General features: G+C 37.7%; 1 protein-coding gene and 1 long non-coding RNA gene across 20 annotated transcripts in view; one reads left to right on the top strand and one right to left on the bottom strand.

The window, feature by feature from the left end:
- The window catches only part of LOC124308806 (protein doublesex-like), an 82,998-nt gene that overhangs the window by 47,037 nt on the left and 16,533 nt on the right, over window positions 1–19,428 (bottom strand). For 4 of the 19 annotated variants that reach the window (XR_006909095.1, XR_006909096.1, XR_006909097.1 and 1 more), the window contains exons 1-3: window positions 11,280–11,492; window positions 3,738–4,463; window positions 3,066–3,312 (exon numbers count right to left, since the gene is read on the bottom strand). Coding sequence is in view for 16 of the 19 variants with exons in the window: in XM_046771900.1 (XP_046627856.1) it covers window positions 3,066–3,312; window positions 3,738–4,016 (526 nt within the window). In the remaining 3 variants the exon portion in view is untranslated. Of the gene's footprint in view, window positions 1–3,065; window positions 3,313–3,737; window positions 4,464–6,606; window positions 6,795–10,370; window positions 10,634–10,854; window positions 10,948–11,239; window positions 11,494–19,428 lie in introns of those variants that run through there. The other 15 variants (XM_046771912.1, XM_046771913.1, XM_046771905.1 and 12 more) reach the window with 12 other exon arrangements.
- The window catches only part of LOC124308812 (uncharacterized), a 52,064-nt gene continuing 48,032 nt past the window's right edge, over window positions 15,397–19,428 (top strand). Inside the window, exon 1 of the long non-coding RNA XR_006909103.1 lies at window positions 15,397–15,807. This is a non-coding gene — a long non-coding RNA (uncharacterized LOC124308812). The remainder of the gene's footprint in view (window positions 15,808–19,428) is intronic.

Genomic DNA, 19,428 nt, shown 5'->3' with positions numbered 1-19,428 from the left:
TCTACACGTATTTTTTGTACGTTGAAAATTTGCGTTACCGTTTAGAAGCTGAAATTATCGACGCGTCTGAATTTCGACCACTGCAAAGTTTCTAGTATAATAATATTTCCTGAACCAGAAATTGTTTGTTTATTTTGGTGAGAAATTTGCGAGCATAAAGATAATGCAGATATTCGTTTAACCGACGTTACGTAGCGTGGCTGGAAATGGAATTGAAGTAGAACGAGCGACTAAGTTAAAACAAAAAACAAAAAAAAAACGAAGAGAGAGGGAGAAAAAAAACTGGGGGAATTGCGTATAGATAAGTGAATAAATAACAAGGAGGAGACAATGATAAGGTCAGCAATAACGGTATTAATTACGAATAGTATAATTGGCGGCGATAGATAATAATTATTGAAACGTTGAGCAGGCGTATTAAGCAGTGCTGCGAATGGATCGGACGTCGAACAATGAAGAGTATTGAAACCGAATCGCGAGAAGACATTATTGCAATCTCTTTGAATGTGGCACTGTCCCTGCGAAGAAGAGACTCGCTATTAATTAATAATATATGAAACGGAGAAAATCACGGAGACAAAACTCGCTTTTTGTACGAACCGCCTATTAATATACTCTCTTTCACTTATCTCGCGACTAATTACGACTCTACAGATTACTCTGTCAACTCTGAATCCCTCGTCGACGATCCCAATAATTTCTGTTTACTCTGTATTGAGGCTCGAAACATTGGGGAGGGGGGGAGGGGGGGGGGGGGGGGGGGGGGGGGGAATTACTGTTTTGCAATATTATAGAACAATATTTTAGGATCATAAAAAAAGTGTCCAGTTCGTGCTATGGCAAACATATTTTTTTTGAAAGGTTTTCAATTCTCGATCTTGCCACAAAAATTTTTAACGCATTTTTCTCGAAAGGCACATTTTTTCAAACTGGGAAAAAAGATTACTTGAACATCGTTGCACGGATCGATTTGAAATTTTGACAATAGCTTGGCAATTACATTCTCTGTGGAAGTGCGTAGCCGTTTTTTGTTGTTCAATGTAAAATCGACTTATTTTTTTCAAAACCGCACCGTTTCGACGAAATTCGATAAAAACAAAAAAAAAAAAAACCTTTTTTTCTTTAATTGAAAAAATTACGTTTTTCTTTTTGGATTCGTTCAGAAGTATTGTATTCTTGCGGGTGTAACTGCCAAATTTGGAGGGTGGTTTCTCCCTCTTAAAGTTTAATGGCAGATAAAAAAAAATAAAAATACGTGTCGCTTATTTTTAGTCTATTATAACGTAATACAAGAGAAATGAAATCTGAGAGTTCGACTTGGGATACCTTCCTTGTCAGTCTCGGCCCTTCCTTTATCGGCCCGTCTGTCTGTCTCTCTCTCTCTTTCTCTCTCTCTCTCGCTGCCTCTCTCTAACTCTCAGTCGTTTCTCTACCTACATGACGCTTGAGCGAGGGATGAGAGGCGGCAGGTTGCGAGGGTCGGGGCTGCTTTAACTGCTTTGAACGGTGGAGCAACAGGTAGGTCAAAGACCCACTCGAAATATTGCCACCGAATAATGCGTGTGCGTACAATAAATACATGTACACATATCACATGCCTACAAACGTAACGCGTATAAATATGCGACGAATTAAGCGGAGTTATGAAATTTGGAATAAAAAATCCACAATTTAGACACACTTTCGTTTACCTTGATTTATTTTCCAATATTATTTAATATATAAACGGTTCTCATTTCTATCGCTAGACTTTGCTTTTAGCGAAGAAAATCGCTGCGTATATTAACATTATTTCTTTATATTTTTCGTCTTCAAATCGTGCCACGTGTACGGTAATCTAGATATCCGAGGATTTATACAGAATCGACGGTATTGTAGTATAGGTATCACATTATACCGGGATCGATTAGTCATGCATGCAGCGCGAGTATTAAGCAAATGCATGGCATAAGGACAATATACGAGAACACTGAGTTGTGTTTTCTGCGGGTCACGAAGTGGCAAAAAATGAATAGTTATAATGCTTGTATAATATTCTTCTTGTCTCTCGTAAAACAAGGATAACATCCACCTTCTCATACGGCGTCGTTTGATAACATTGAAATATGATTGAATGGAACTTCTTTTCTTTTTTTTTTCTTGCGCTCGTATAAATTATCATAGAATTGTTCCTACGTAAGGTGTCACAGAGGTGAGGAATTAAAGAGAAAAACTGGCGTGTAAGATAAAAAAAAAAAAAAAACTATCGAATGAGATAATGAAACAAAAAATTATCCACGTACATCGTTTTACCTCACACCTTTTTATCGTACTCGCTTCATTAAACAAAATGATGCATACAGTCCTACACTACGTACGTTGATCATTTTTCTCTGCCTTTTTTTATTCAGGCTAACGGAAAAACCCACCTACAACGAATTTAGCACTGATATAGTTTGTGAATATGAAAACAAAATGCTCATTTTCAAAATTCAAAATGACTGATCTAATATGAGCGAGTATGATGAATTTTTATATTTTCCGCCCTGTTGAATTTTGTAATTCTGACGTTGGATTGGTTTTCAATGACCCCAAAAACCCCCCGATAACAAATTTACAGAGACAGAGAGAATCTCTTGAAACTTGACAGTTCAGCTGTTAGATGCCAAAATAATAAATTTTTGAGGTTAACTTTACTTGGATTAAGTTGGCCTCGTGCCTGGTGAATAAAAATATGATCGTGGTACGTTCTCGGCGTCGATAAAATTCAATTTTCAGCACATGCGGAGCTGAGTGTCAAGTGTCAAACAGTATTGAAGTTAGCAACGTTAACGTAACAAAGCGTCGAAACAAAACTCGTTAATTTACTATTTTTGAACGATTTAAAAAAAAATTTGGTCCACAAAATATGAGTAGAATTTGGCTAAAACTTACGGATTACCGAATTTCAAACAATACAGAAGTTGCGAAGTAGCGTTTATTTTGTTGTTTTTTTTCCATGAACATTCATCGTTATATCAACAAGTTAGAAACTCGAACCTCGCAGTTTCAAGAGATTCGGGATGAATTGTAAAAGAAAAACTCACCGTTTCGCCGCTGCGGTAAATACGACGGGGGGGTGCCGTGGGGGTAAATCGCGGGTAATTTTTGCGAGGGTGGTATCGTAACAACCGATCCCCCGATTACGCTGTGCCCTCCGTTGCTGTCGTGATTGCTCACCGGGGATCCCCCGCTGCTGCTGTCGCAGCTACCCTCCAAACTCGACCTCTCGGGTTGGGGCACCGATATCAAACGATCGGCGACGTCAACGACCACCGAACGAGGGTCCACCTGCTAGGAAAAGGTGCGTTAAGATCACCGCGTCTCCGAAAGCCGCGCGGCGAGACTGCGATTTTGTTTCAGAACGAAAAAATTAAAATTCGCAAATGTGGGAAGAAAATTAAATTTGAACACTTCTTTTTTTTTCCCCCACTGCAAAGTTTTTGTCAATTTTTTCCCGGCACATTTTGCAAAATTCTGGAACACGTACGCGTACATTTACTATTTCTCATGCAAATTTTATTGTTTCTTTACATTTTGCCAACTTATTTTGGAAAAATTTTTCAAGACTTTGGAGCTTTTAACATTCCTCATGGAATTCATCGGTTCTTTGAACGCTTTGCCAACTTTTTTTGCACACATTCTCGCAGCAGCCCCACGCGTCTTCCGACGTGGTTTGGGGATAAGGAGGGTATCTTGAGGAACAAGGAATTACTAACTTCTTCGGGCCCTCTGACCCTGGCCTCGTCCTGGGCCTGAGCTCTTCTCAGCGCGGTTTGCAGCGCCATGACGCGTTGCCGTTCCGCGGTTAATCTACACTTCTCGCAGTTACAGCTACGATATTTACAGTATCTCTTGTGACCCTTGAGGGCTATTTTTAGTCTATGATTCCTACAACGGGCACAATTCGGCGGTGTTCTTGGATTGAGCGCCGCGTTTGACGACGAGGCACTGGAATCCATTTGACCGGATGATAAAATGTCGTCATTGTGATCCATTTTCTAAGATTTTTTCGTTTTTTTTTTTTTTTCTATTTATATCACGAAAAAATAATTCACAGACTTATCTTTACTCGACTGTACTTCGTTCACTACGCGTTTTGATTCTGTCCTTAACGAGGACGCTTTTCACCCTCGAAGTTTAATGATCTGTGATTACGTTTTATTTTGATTTTTTTTTCCACTTTTTAAATCACACAGCAGGTTCGATTGGATCGATTTCCCATTCTCACTGTCAAAGTCATATGTTTCATAGATTAACGATCTTTTTGTTTTTTTTCTTCTTTTTAATTTTTATTATCGTTTTTTTTTTTGCACTCTGCTACTGATCCTGCTGCTGATGCAGATCGCGACGATTGTGGTAAAAATAATTCTTGCAGCGTTGGTGATTTAAAAAATTCTCCAACCGCTCCGCGGGGGGATCAGACTTCATCCTGACGTCTTTCTCTGCAACAGAACGTAAAGAAAGAGATTCGGTCAATTTAATTTGCTTTTTTTTTTTTTAGATTCTATTTACGCACATGCCGTAAGAATTTCGCACGCGATTAGCGCGATAAAAATGAACAGACGGCGAGTGAAAAAAAATCAATCAAATACATTCGACAGAACGATAACAGCAGCTTGATGATTATTAAAAAAAAGTCAATTATCGACGAACCTCGATCACTGATTGATTAATCGAACAATGTATCGAGTGCCTGTGCGGATTAAATCTCATCCAGTAGGACGCGTTTTATACGGATTTCAATTGAATTCAATTCCTTGATGATAAATCTTTTCCTCACTCCTCTGAAACTCGGAAAAGCGATGAGGAAAAAAAAAAAATTCAAAGTGTTACCCGTGTAGGGAAAATTGATGAATATCTTTTCCCCAACAGTTTTAACAATGATTCTTGTTCTAAGAACTTTCAATAAATCAATGAAGCTAATCGATTTCGTAAAACGTGAAAATTTCATTAACCGTTAGGGGGGAAAAAGAAGATTGTTGTGTAATTTCAGACGATGAATATAACTTATAAAAAAACTTTATTTTTACGTTCACCAAAATTACAATATATATATATATATATAAAACTATATTTACACACGAAAGCGCATCAGGTGATGCACTTGGATACGGAGATAAATACATACATATACACATATTTATATATATATATATATATATATTGCATCGCACAGATTTGTCTTTAACACTACTAATTATATGCAACTTAAATTTTATCATCGCTTATATAGTACGTAGCAAAGCAACGCCGAGTGCACAGAGATGCGTTGCACTGTCTCTCTCTCTCTCTCTCTCTCTCTCTTTCTCTCTCTGTCTCTCTCTGGATCTCTCTCTCGACTCTGGCGTTGCATGCATGCACGCAGCATGCAGCCAGACACTTTGACGTGACACGAGAGGGGGCAAAATAGGTGGTGAGGGGGGGGGGATGATATGATGTGTATACATATATATATGGAGAGAGAAAGAGAGAGATAATTTTAATACATGTACAAATTATGTACTTATATACGCGGATGTAGGTACATTATACATGTATGTATGTATATATATAACCACCGTAAATATAGCTCGCTTGGTTGTTGGTTGCTGGTTCGTCAGCCTTGGGGAGAGTTAAAGTTCTCGCAGATTTTAGAGAAGAGGAAGAAGACGAGGGAGAAGAAACACGCGCGATTCGTCTCGTGTAGCAGCAGCAGAATCATCGCCAATACCACTCTATACAATATATACATATATATGTATATATGCGGTATAGCCATATGGGTATTACATATGTAGAAAAGTCGCTATAACGGTACACTTTGGTATTCTGCATACCGAAATCATTCGAGATACACACATATATTATACTTTGGTATATAATAAACTTATGTGCGTATTTGACACGTGTAATAACTGTTGAAACACGAGGAATGTAATAATTTCGCGAATTTCTGTCTATCGGTTTTGACGATACGTATAAATGATGCAGTTGTTGTTTTGGAAATTTCAAGAGGCTTATAAAGAGGAACTCATTGAAACAAATTCACGTAAATTTTCATAATGTTTAAAAAAACAACTAGATTCTGATATACGTATATTAAATATCGTGAATATGCTTAAAAAATGTACACATATATGTATATATTAGGGTGTGCCAAAAAAAGATATTTAGAGGTGCCTGTTTTGTTTGTTTCCATTTTCCATTTAACCAACAAGTAAAGAAAATCAAAAAAATTATTGATTTTTTGCTTCTTCTCGAAAACGGCTTGACTTATAAACTATCTAAATACAGATTCTTGTAGAAAATTTCACGCTCTATAAAAATGTACCGAGATAAAAGTTTCCTAACGTCAACCGCTTAACAGATATTCGCATATAAACATTGAGTCGTCGATTTTCTTCTTTTTATTTTTTTTTTTTATTTTTTGCACAACCCAATATACATATATGTACATTTTTTAAGCATATCGTGATATTTTATATTATATGCATTGGTGTGTAAATTTGACATCGGTGTGAATTCTTCCAATATTTAGCATCGACATAGAGAAGTGTTTTCACAGTAACGCCGTTTAATGACTTGCATAAAGCGCATTTTACGTACCTACTTATACGTAATATAGTTAGTCGGTCTTCGAAGCTTCGTTCGTCTTCTTGTCCGTCATATAGGTATGCAAGCTCCTCACCGTCGGAATGATGCGAAATAATATGAAATGCAAATAATTTCACAACTCCGAATGCAAATTTCTCGTCGCCTGCACCGACGACCCGACCGGACGACGATTCCCGGTGCTGCAAGTTTATATTCATTATTGCTTTCTTATCGTTCGTTCGACTCGTGGTAGCGATTTTTTTACGCTCAAGAAGTGGGTGGATATAAACAGCAGGTATTTTCATCGAAGGCTGTGATAGCGCGAAAGTTGAAAAAAAGAAAGAGAAAAACGTCACGTCGATTCGTTGCAATAAATATTTTAGAGAAAATGCAGAATATCAATGCCGTATGATTTTGTCGTTTTTAATCTGCATGATTTGAATTATAGCCCACTTTTGTCGACATTTAATCGTCCACTTGTTATCATCTAGGATTAATTTTTTCCCTACAGTTTTCTTTTATTCTATCAGCGGAAAAATTCTGTTACTTAGAGATTCGTTGTCAATTAATATGAATAAAATTTATTACATTCGTTTAGAAGACGCAAAATCAGCCTGATAATTTATAAATATATACTTTCAAAGTTTTAGATTTGTGCTTCGTTGTTTTTTCTCCGCAATTCTCAACACTATCAATTTCAGTTACGCTTTTATAACCGCAATATCGTTACAATATTTGAGTTTATCAATTGATTCGAACATCTTTTCGAATTCTGTCTATTATCCAAGGAATAAAAATTGTCCCCTGCTTTGAGGAGAGAAATCGAGCAAAAATCCCTGAAGAAGAACGTTTGATTAATGTTTTTAATTAAAACGAAAATTCACTTGATAAGAATCGAAAATTATTTACATCGCGAATTTGTATATTATCCACATAATACGACAATAAAAGAACAACTTTACTGCATCTATTTCTCATCCGGTATAAATCACGTGTCGAAATTTATTATACACGGATATTTACACGCCGTGTTTTACAGGCACCGAAGCTTTCCATTTGATAAGTCTGCGATGCAATATCAAAAGCAGCTTCTTCTCTCGCACCTTTCTGTGCGAACGGAGCGACGGGTAACTTTAGGCCTAGCCTTCGTTGCCTCTCGCCTGTTCTCTCGATGCCTGACTGACTGACTGACTAACCGAATGAATGAATGAATGACTCCAAGATTGCAAATCGCTGCTGAATTTTATCGCGAATTAATCTTAGTCGCAGTTTTGTTTCCTTCTCGAGCGCCGAGTTATTTCACGATACATATATATATATTTTTTTTTGTTTTTTTTTCCACACCATCATCGTCTCTACTGACTTTCCTCAATTTATCTCGCCCCCTTTTATATCGTCCCGAACGAATTGAATTTACGGTTCGTTTTACACACCGATCGGTAGAAATCGATGTGAAAATAATTCTAAAATTATTCTACTTCTAATTTCTTTCTTTTTTTTTATTCTGGATGATAATTTGTTTGTTTGATTTTTTTTTTTTGTATTTCTTTTTAAAACCCATTACGGGTGTTTTGATACAAACCGCTAGTTTGCAATTCAATCGATACCGTAAAGAAGATCGCTACGCGATACAAAGATTTGCAACAATGTTGCGAAAATTGATTCTGTATTGACGTGGCTGTTTTATCCGAAACGCCAACTGCAGTATCGCCATTCCGATCATGTTGAAGTTAGTGACGTTATTGTGACGATTCATATTGAGAAAAAAATGTTGTTCCGGGATTTTGGAATTGGTTGAAAATTATTGAAACGTAATTTAAAATAATACGTAATGATATTTTGAAATATTAGCTTCTTTAAAATCGTTACAACAATAAGAATAGAAAAAAAATATTATTTTCACCCCCAATGTTTCATTAAGATAACGCTGCTAACTTCAACCTCGTTTATTCCGCAACGTCACGATGCCTGCGTATGGGAATAAATCAGAATCTACGAAGGATAGAAAGAGGAGAGAGAGAAAGGAAAAAAAATCGGGCCCAGAAATTTTACATCCGGAATTCCTCGACTTTTTACCAAAGCATCCTAAGAGCCAAAATCAACTCTTTTGCCTTTCAACAGAAAATTCGAACCAGGAATTAGAGATCAAAAAATATTTATTCAACAGTGACATCAATTTTCACGTCTGTTGAGGTAACTTTAAATTTTATTCTTGACACCGAATCTGCCTAGAATAAAAATCAACGATTTTTATCGGGTTTTAATGATGGGTAATATTAAAAAAAATTAGCGAGTTAAAATTTTAACAAGTTTCGCGTTAATAATTAATGTTTTTCGTTATTTTTTCTCTTTGAAAATTCTCGTCTTTCGGTTTTTTTTTTTTATTTTCATTTTACATTCAAGGATCGAGTTTCAGACTCGTTGCGGCGCTGATCGATCCTCGCGCATGAAGGATCAGAAGCGAGAAGGTGGAGGATGAGGAAGAGGACTGGTTTCTTTAAAAATTCTCATCTTCCCGAATTCGTTCGATCAACTCGATCCGTCTGCGTCGGGTAAAGCGGGCGAAGAGGCGAACCCGCAAATTCGTTACAATGTCGCGTTTCGCTTTATTCGTTGTATCCGTTCTTTTTTATTCGCGTATACAAATGAGCAAAAATCTCGAATATAAGTCTCCAATCAAATAATATCCCATTATATTATTAATTTTTCTTCTCAACAAATAATCGCGAATCACGAGCAAATTGAATTTTTTCCAACTTTTCGCCTCTAATTATCCTTTTCGATTACGGCTTTATTTTGCAATACGGAATATTGAAGGAGGATCGTTTATTACCGCGCCATAAAGAATTATCATAATTTGAATACACAACATCAATCAATACAAAGTATCCCCCTTTCAAGATTCGATTACTCGCTAAAATTTTCCGAACAAATATTGCCAACAACGGAGGACGATTTTTTGTCAATCACGCCATTTTACAACTTGTAGTATGAAAATTGATGATTGATTGAACTTGTGGGAGTCGATTAAGATTAAACAATATACTCAAGTGTATTTAAAATATTGTTCGCAAAAGATTTTTCCGCCCGCAGTTTGCAATTTCATTTCTTTCATCGCTTCTCAAGTATGTATGTATATATATATACGTGTACGTGTTATAATTAAGCTCTAAAAAGTTGTGAAATTGGAAAAATACTCTCGGTAAACAAGTCCCTTGATATTGTTTTTTCTTTTTTTGCCAAATCGGGATACACGGGAAATTGTGTAGTCTCCCTTATCTCCGTCTGCCTTTCTTTTTCTCTGCTTCTTCAAATTGTCAATTGATGAGCCAAATCTTGATTCTCCGGGTATCGGGCCGAAGTTAAACTCAGTCGAAAGGGATTAAAAAGAAGAAGAAGAAGAAGAAGAAGAAGAAGAAGAAGAAGAAGAAGGAGAATAAGGAGGTTGAAACAACTTTTCATTTTCTCTCGCACTCTCGAGTTTGAAGAGGAGTCGCAGAAGGAGAGGAGCTGCTAATTCGATACTAATTAACTTAATTTATCGTTAACTTAACCAGCGTTGCAAGCTGCCGCGGTTTGAGCTTTCGCAACTTGTGAAATAATATCAAAATAAAAATAAAACAATTATCGTTAAATTTTAGATTGCGAGGAAAATATACAGGCGATAATTAGATTTAGAAAAAGAAAAAGAACAGCAATTTCAACGAAAGCCGCGATTTCTCTGCAGAAAGTCTGCAGATTGCAGTTTTTATTCATTTATGCATCACATCCCTCACCGATTTCAATTCCGTTGCGGTTCTTCTAAATCGCAGGCGATTTTTCTCCCTCGGTTTTCCACGCGACGATCTTTTTCCGAATACCGATCTCTTCTCTTAAAAGAGAGAATCGGGGACGCGACGCACGTGCACGAGACTTCGAATTCACAACAACACAACCGTCGATGCGACGCCGCCTACGCCTCGTGATCTTCTCTCTCTCTCTTGCTCTCTCTATCCCTCTCTTCGGCGTCGTTCACTTGTTGCCGCTACCCGGCGACCTCCTTTAATTTTTTCCCGCGAAAAATAAAAACCCGATCATCAACAGGAATATATTGAAATTGAATTGCGGTACAAGAAACTTTGAACCACCACTTGTCAAATCGTCGTTTTAGCAAAGTCTCTCTCGCAAAACGTGAAAAAGCGATTTCATTCCGTCCGCACGCGATCTATATTTTTAATACGATCATCGATCATCGTTGTAATATATATTTTTTTTACATACTTTTCACGAAACAGTTTTTTCCTTCTCTCCTTGTTCATTCGTCAATATAAATCTCTCACTTCTCCACCCAATCTTCCTTATCATTGACAGTTTCTCAAAAACAAACCAACAAACAAACAAACAAATTAGATACGTATACGAAAATCGATGAAAAAAGTTATCCAAACGCACACACACGCACACACACAAGAGTACCGCACAAAAAATCGAAATTCCCGTCTATAATATCGATCAATCGTTTATTACCACAGTAGCCAATCGAACCACGTGAATGTCACGGGGGTGTTGTAGATAAAAAAAAAAAAAAAAAAAAAAACATCCAACAACGACAAACAGGCAACAATATATGTATATGTATATATATAAAAAAAAAAATAAGAACTACCGCACGAATCAACTAAACGCGAAATAGCGTGGACACATACAACAGCATGGGTTTGTCTCGCGTTACGTGACACGTTGCTACCGCTCCGGTGGGTTTGCGCTGCTGTTGCTGCTGCTGCTGCGGCTGTCGCTGCTGCTTCGCAAGGCCGAGAGTGCGATGCGCGCCTGAGTGCAGTCGGTAACTCACTGCCGAGTGCCGAGGCAGCGAGCCTCGCGAACTGCCTGAGGAGTGAGTGAGTGAGTGAGCGAGCGAGGTGCTGGTGTACTGAGCGCTGCTCGCCGCCGCTCACCGCCGCTCGCCGCCGCTCGCCGCCGCTCACCCACCAGAAGAGCTCTGCGTTCGTTCTCCGTTCTCCGCTCTCCGCGCTCCGTTCGTCGTTCGCCGTTTGCGTTTAGCCTTCTCTTTTATCCTCCTATACGGCATGGCACGCAACCGCGACCGAGGAGAGCTCTGGCTGCATGTCGCGTAGCGTCGTCCGTCAGTCGCCGCCGCCGCCGCCGCCGCCGCCGCCACCGCCTCTCGACCTCCACGCGACGTCGGTGGTTCGGTGATTGGACGGAGGGGCGGGGGAGGGGGGGGGGGAGGTTTTACGATTGAAACCGTATCCTACACGACTTGCCGAGAGACTCTACACGTGCGATTGTGTGCGCAGTTGCATCGATGCATTACGCGAGTCACACACCGACGTCGCCTCGACGGGACTTTTTGACTTTTAATTGCGGGTGTGCGAGAGTTCGATTTTTTTTTTTTTTTTATTTCGTCGATGGATTTCAGGAGTTCGAGACGAATGTATACTTGCTAAACCGAGAGACGAGATGATTAATCGGGTGGTAGGGTGAGGGTGAAAAAATTAGAATCGCGGATTGGTGGAAGAATTTTGAATCTCTTGAATGATTTTGTATTGTCGAAACGAATTCTGACGCTTCTACATTTTGGTATTCTAGGATTTTATTGTTTTACCTGTTCAGAATTACTTTTTGCTATTTCTATACTTTTACGTCCCGCATACATAAATGTGATAGAGATAATTAATAATAAATGACGTTTCCCGACAATAAGACGAATACGACTTTAATCATCCGACGTTTTCATAAATATGAGTAAAGATCGAGGTATAAGCGAGGTGCTGTTTGACGCCTCGCGAGTTGGATCGAATGTCGGTGTTGGTGCATGTGCAACACAGAACACAACCGCATTGCGTGCCATGCAGCGTGTCGAGATGGGAAGACTCGTCGGTAATGATCGATGCATCGATTAATCGATTATTGTAATGTAGTTGAGTTGTTGTTTGAAAGACTGACTGCGGTATTTGATGTATATATATATATATACAACACTTGATGTTATAAGGCAAAATCGAATGACAGGAACAGAGGTTGTTACAGAGTTATTTATTACTGGTTACAAATTAGTGACCGAAAAACGATCTTAATGATCACGTGCAATGAGTCGAAAGGCAGAAGAAAATGAAACAATTAATACAAATATACAAATCTCTAAAATCCGATCACGCATCGTGTATTTATTTACTCAAGGAATTCTCAAACGTCCGACGTGAATGTGCATGTAAGGTATGCATGTGCAGTTCACGGCCCGCGAACCGTTTCACGCGCTAATACCGCGCGCCGATGGAAAAGTTGCTACTTTTGCACGAACCGACCGTAAGTCGAGTCTCCTCCCCCCCACCCCCAACCCCCTTTCCTTCCCTTCCACCTCCACCCCCTTCTACAACCACCACCGTCTCGCTACTGACCGGCTACATTCTTATTTTTATTCTTATTTTCCCCGCCGACAATGTTCCATCCTCGACACTCGACGCTCGGCTCAGGTACGCGAAGGATCTCTAAGTTACCGACTGTGCGCCGATTTTTTGAAATTTCGTTTTTTTTTCGAATTCTTTTATTTTACTTTTTTTTTTGCAATTTTCTTTTTTTTCTTCTACTTTCCTTTCGCAAGAGCGATGGAAATTTTTGTGGATTTTCAATTTTTTCGGTCAAGGATCGCTTTGACATCTTGTGTCCGAGTTTCGTAAATCCTTATCGATGTATTCGCTTTTGATTTGGTAGAATGAAACAGCAAAAAAAAAAATTGTATCGTCGAATAATTTTGTACACTTTCGTGTCATGTTGTGAAAAAACGAATAAGAAGAAAAAAAATAATGCTCGTGTTTCGCGATGGATTTTTTGATTATTTTTACTACGTCAAAAGTTGTGCAATTTTAAGAAATTTGCCAAAAAAAAAAAAATGTATATACATAGATATATATATACACACGTTCCGAAAGTAACTCTACTTATATAACTAAGAGGAAGAAGAAGAATTAAAAAAAAAATCCAAGAAACAGAAGAAAAAAAAAAAAAATTGAACTAAAAATTTGCAATAAAGCCAAGCCGCGGAGGATCGGCCTTAATACGTTTATGCAGATTGAATACAATGAAAGACGGTAAAAATAAGAAAGTAGGAAATGTAAAGAAAGGAAAAAAGAGAAAGAATAGAGGAAGGGGGGGGGGGCAGGGGAAAAATAAATATTCCCGAGCAGATCGAGGAAGTTCGCCCGCCCGGGGAATATTGCACAGCCGTTCCGTTCGTTGTCCGCGCGTTCTCTCATGATCCCTGCATGCGGTGTATCCTGCAGGCTGCACACGCGGTGCATCCTTGCTCCTTGAGGGCATCCCGCAAAACGCGAGGTCTCGAAAGGGGGAGGGGGGTGGGGGGCAGCTGCATCGGAAATTGGCCGATTATCGCGTCCCGCGAGAGTGACGCGGGTTCTCTTTTGCATACATGTTGAAACTGCAGGCGTATGGATGGAATTATACAGTATACGTGGGTAGATATAGCCTGTAGAACACACGCAAAACGGCGACTTTTGCCGGCTAAACGCCGGTATTCAACTACAAGACAAGAGAAGAGAAGAGAAGAGAAGAGAAGAGATGAGATGAGATGAGATTCATTCCTGATTCCGGCACCCGTTCCGTGCTCCACTCTTTCTGCATGTTTCAGGATCTCGATGCGTTATTGTAATATATACGTACGTGCCTATACATCGATCATTCGCAATCCCGAGACTTACGCGAAAACGGAGACGAATTGCGGTTAATGCGGGAGAACGGACGGAATTCCGTGAAAAATTACATCGAATGTGAAATTAGAAATAAGAGGTTTCTGAAAAAACTGAAACACTCGAATCGATTGAATCGAATTTTTAATTACACACCTCGCCGCGTGTACATTCTTCGTTTATGCCGAAAGAGAGAGAAAAAAAATATAATACGAACCCTGATAATATCTCGATTCTTAAATATTCTAGAGCAATTCTATTAGATTTACGTTCGATCAAATACAATTTTTACATTTTTCATGGATATTTTGTTCGTTGTAGTTTTTTATTTATTTTATTTTATTTTTTTTTTTCGATCATCTACACGCTCGTGCGAATGGAGTTGTTGTTATTTTTGTAAAAATCTTACATTCTAATATCAAGTTGTTACTCGAGTTCTTACGCTAAAGTACATCCGTGCGTTTGTGTGCTTACATTTTACTTATTTTCAATTACACTTTATCGATTTATTTTATAACCGAACGATTCTTTGTAGATAAAATTTAACTTTTTTTTATTTTTATTATTTTTTCTACTAACAAACGATTGCAAAAGCAAGCAAATGCACGATTCCGTCTCGCTTTTTGTGCCCTGATATTTTATCACGTCGATACGTTAATTTATTTTCAATTCAATTAATTGGCGAATCTCGAGCTGCAGAGTTTACGTTCTAAGGGAGAACGACGGAGAGGATCCGTAACCATTTTAGCCTGCATATTTGCCCAGAACTTCGTGACGCAATCTAAAACCATCGACCATCCCATTCCGAGTCTATAGAAATTAGATAATCACCGATCCTCGTTATTTCATTCGATACCGAAATTCAAATCTCTTAAAACTGTGCCGTGTAGGCGTATGATGATGAAAAATGACGTCATGGATACGAAAGAGTGCCGAGTGACGGTTCTGTGAGTAGTAAAATCGTCTTCTACGATGTTTCATGCGTTAACAATAAAAATGGCACGATTATAAATAAAAATTAAATCGATTCAAGCAAATAAATCGAAGTCCGAAGCTTACCGAAACATATCAATAACTTTACCGTAAAAATTTTCCGATATTTACTCAGCCGAAAAGTTGTCGAACTTCCACTGCAATAAATTCTACACATCCTGTAGCTCGATAACCATTTCTTAAAATTTTAATTTTTTCATTACTCCTCTCTTACTTTCGTGGCAAATATTCACTGCAATTTCGCACTGCGGATGAATATTAACTGCATGCAGAACGTGCGAGACACGTGCTTCGATGATAATCGTGCCGGGGTTACATGTACCGTTCGGTCAATCGAACGAACGAATTCAACAGCAACGGCATCGGCAACAGCAGCAAAAGTAGCAGCAACAGCATCGGTATCAAGATGTGGCAAACCTCGTCTGCGCCTGTATTTGCGGCCTTGATCTTTTCCAGCGGTCGTCGGTTATCCGCGAATCACAATTCGCGATAGTCAGGATACAGCAAATACACCAAGGTATAATAATACAACTAACGCGGCGGTCGCGGTGGCAACAGACACATATTATTGTCATTAGGTAACCGAGCGTTATACCTGCGTACGTAAATAAGCATATAGATGCAACATTTTGCCCGTGAAATAGATTGTCGAAAAGATGAGAAATTCTTTTTTTCTACTTTAAAAACTGAGACAAAAATTTTCAACTATATACCATGCAAAATCGTTTTACAAATTTACAATCAATTTTTTCATTGTATTTAAAAACCTTTGAGTCACGAATTTTTGTGCTGAGTCAACTTTTGCAACAAGATAGTGTTTTATATTTTTTCGAATCGGTGATTTCGAATCTGAAATCAGATTTTGAAAATTCAAGATAGTGGATCCGGTATTGTGGATGAAAATTTCATGCTTGATCGAATATGTTGAAAAAAAAACTTTGTGCGGCGGTTTTTGGGGTCGCTGGTTGGATTCGTCGTACCGAATTTTCAAAATCTGATTTCAGATTCGCAATCACCAGACCTAAAAACCTTATAATTAATGTAAAACATGTGCAGAAAGGTAAATTCCTCGGGAATGAATTATTCCTTGAATTTTCACCATGTTTTCTCAATTAATTTCTTTCTAACAATATTAATTTACATTATATCGCAATAATCACTCTCGAGTATTGACAACCTATTATTATATTAAACCGCAAATAAATACGTTTTCAAAGTTCTCCAAATATTCAAAAAATGTATACAAAACAGGTGGTAAGAATACTTATCACTGTGACTCAAGGGTTTAAACAGAATACGATTAAAGACTTGAATTTCTTTCAAATACGAGTATTAGAGAAGAAGAAAAAAAAATCCTCGTTTCGTTTGTATTGCAAAAAATTATTGTTTCTCTCTTTCTCTCTCATCCTCTATACGATGCAGTTTCTTAGGCTACATATATACATACATGCATACGTGCATAATATGTAATCGGCGCGAGGAAACGTCGGAAGTCAGTTTGCCTGCATTATATGCAGTGCAGTAGCGCATAGTGCAATATTGTGCCTTGTAATGACGTGACATTACACGTGTGCCTGACAATCCGAGTACCCGAACCTATTGCAGATTACATAGTCACTCCCCCCCTCTCCCTGTTTACCCCCTCTTCGACTTGCCGGCTGGAAGTGCAACGAGAGGGGAAAGTCGGGAGGAAGGAAAAGGGGAGGGAGCGACCTTCCGTAGGTGGAATTATATCAGTACTACCTCAATCATGAGAGGGGGGAACGCGATGGTTGCGAATAATTTAGGCTTTTCAGGGTTTTGCTTTTTATTTTTGATTTTTTTTTTTTTTTTTTTTACATGGAAAAAGGTTGAAAACTTGGAGAAACGAGAAAAACATTGAATGTTGGAAAAAAAGAACTTTTGCACAACCGTAGGTAAACGTTTGATAACGGTGAGAGAAATTGACGAAGAGAAGAGAAGAATATGTAGATTCGTTAAAAAAGTTTGATGATATTTTGTAAATATTTTTTATTTATTTATTTTTTTTTTTCCTCAAAGCTCGCCGTCAAAAGTTCAATTAATTTTCTGCCAAGTCAGCTCATCGGACTTTATTATAATATTACGTACCGTAACATGTACAACATATGTATCAGGTTACAAGATTATTTTGAGAATTTTTATCAATTATCTACACAGATATATATGTATAAATATATGTGTACCGGTGATTAAAAATTTTTTGTATCAATCTCAAGGTGAACTTGAGACTGATCGTATTGAATTTTTATCGATGTCTCGTTTTCTCGTGAATAATTAGCCCAATACGCGCAGTTTCACCGCGTTTACATTCTCTTGGGAACAGAAAAGAAAAAGAGAAAAAAAAAAAAAAAGGGAAAAACTAAAAACCTACGACTCACGGATAAATTAATTCTGCGGGAGTGAAAAAAAAGGACCGATACGTGAGGAAAAGAAAAAAAAAAAAAAAAAAAACTTAGTAGCACGTGCAGAAAAATGTTAATCGAGTAAAAAATTATTTAAGATTAGACAATTCTTGACATCTCGCGTTACGTTATAATTTATGCATATACGCTGGCTGGAATGATAACGTATAAGACAAATATACACACAGTTCGCAATAATTGTTGCATCGATCAGCGAGCTTTGGTAACATTATAGCAATGCAGACGATTAAGAGGTTATCTCGTTGACACTCGAGAGGCATGGTCATTACTGATACACGTACGTAAATCACATGCGTGTGTTTTTTTTTCTTCTCCAACAGTGATATAGGTATGCACGTAGGTGCGTTACGGCTCCTCCTTATCGCTCTACTTGTGTGATGAGTCCGCGGATCGCGTAGCGTCGTTCTTGGTATATTGTTATATTATATATTAATGTAACGGTATAACAACGTTGCGATACTGCGGCGAGCAGCAGCTATTATAAATACACCCCGCGATTAAACGTATAATATTGTTATTTTGTCGCACAACGCAAATTTCGTATAATCAATTTACGTATAATACGCGATTATGTGTATACTTGAACATCTTTTAATGATTAAAGAATTACCGTTATTTATACACTCCTTGTGCTATCTTCTCGATTTATGTATATAATACACCTAATATACGTATGGATTATGCGGAATATTTATTACGATTTATCAAATTTACGACCAAATGTTTCAGTCTTCTTTTTTTTTTTCATATCGCGGCGTTACGTTAACTTTTTAATTTTTTCTTCGGTTTTGTTTTACTTTTTTTTATTTTCTCGTGTTTTGTTGTAACGTTGTATGGCATGATTTGTTAAAATATCGCATACGAGAGCTAAGAAATAATCGTGAAAAAAGAAAACACGATTAAATAAAAAGTAATCCAAGTATTGAAAATTGTTGTGAATCGAATTACTGATTAAACATAAATTTTTTGCCAATCTAGCGAGATTGCTCCTTTTACTAACAGTCGATCGATTGACTCGCTTGGTTTTAAACGACCGAAAGTAATATTGATATAATGAAAAATTGTGCAAAAGCAAAAATAAATCTAAAATGAGAGGTTGAAAGGTGTGATTTATGTGCGAAGATACAAGGTGAATGACATATCGCCGTTGCATTAAATTAAGCAAGCAAGTGAGAAACTATATGTAATAAGTAAGCAACTGGTAAAGTAAATATTATGCAAGTATGCAAGTAATGAGGAATTAAACCACCATCCATTCATATTCAGATAAGTGATTCTCCATTCGTTCTCCATTCTGTTCGTACTCTCAAAAATTCCAATCGCGTTTTCATGGTAAAGTTGCTCAAGATTGATGAAAAACATTTGTTAATTATTCATCAAAAATAAAAACATTACTTCCCCGCCCTAAAACGACAACGAAATGAATACGTACTTACTTAATATGGTATTTCAAAAATGGCGCGCACCTCAAAAAAATAAATAAATAAAAACACACAGGAAATTGTATTATATAATCAACTCCTTAGCAAAGTAGATGAAAATTTTTTTGTCGAATGTTATAAATTGCGTGTAATCGATCGAACGAAATTTAGAAATGATTTTTAATACGTGCCTGTTTTCGTGTTTTTGTTCTTCGTGAAAATTGAAACTCAGCGTGTAAGTAACTCGGTAGCCGGTTTACGAGCTGGACCATT

This window comes from Neodiprion virginianus, chromosome 7 (genome assembly GCF_021901495.1).
Source record: "Neodiprion virginianus isolate iyNeoVirg1 chromosome 7, iyNeoVirg1.1, whole genome shotgun sequence".
NCBI lineage: Eukaryota > Metazoa > Arthropoda > Insecta > Hymenoptera > Diprionidae > Neodiprion > Neodiprion virginianus.
The sequence above is the reverse complement of the archived record's forward strand: the minus strand, read 5'-3'. Positions and strand labels throughout refer to the sequence as shown.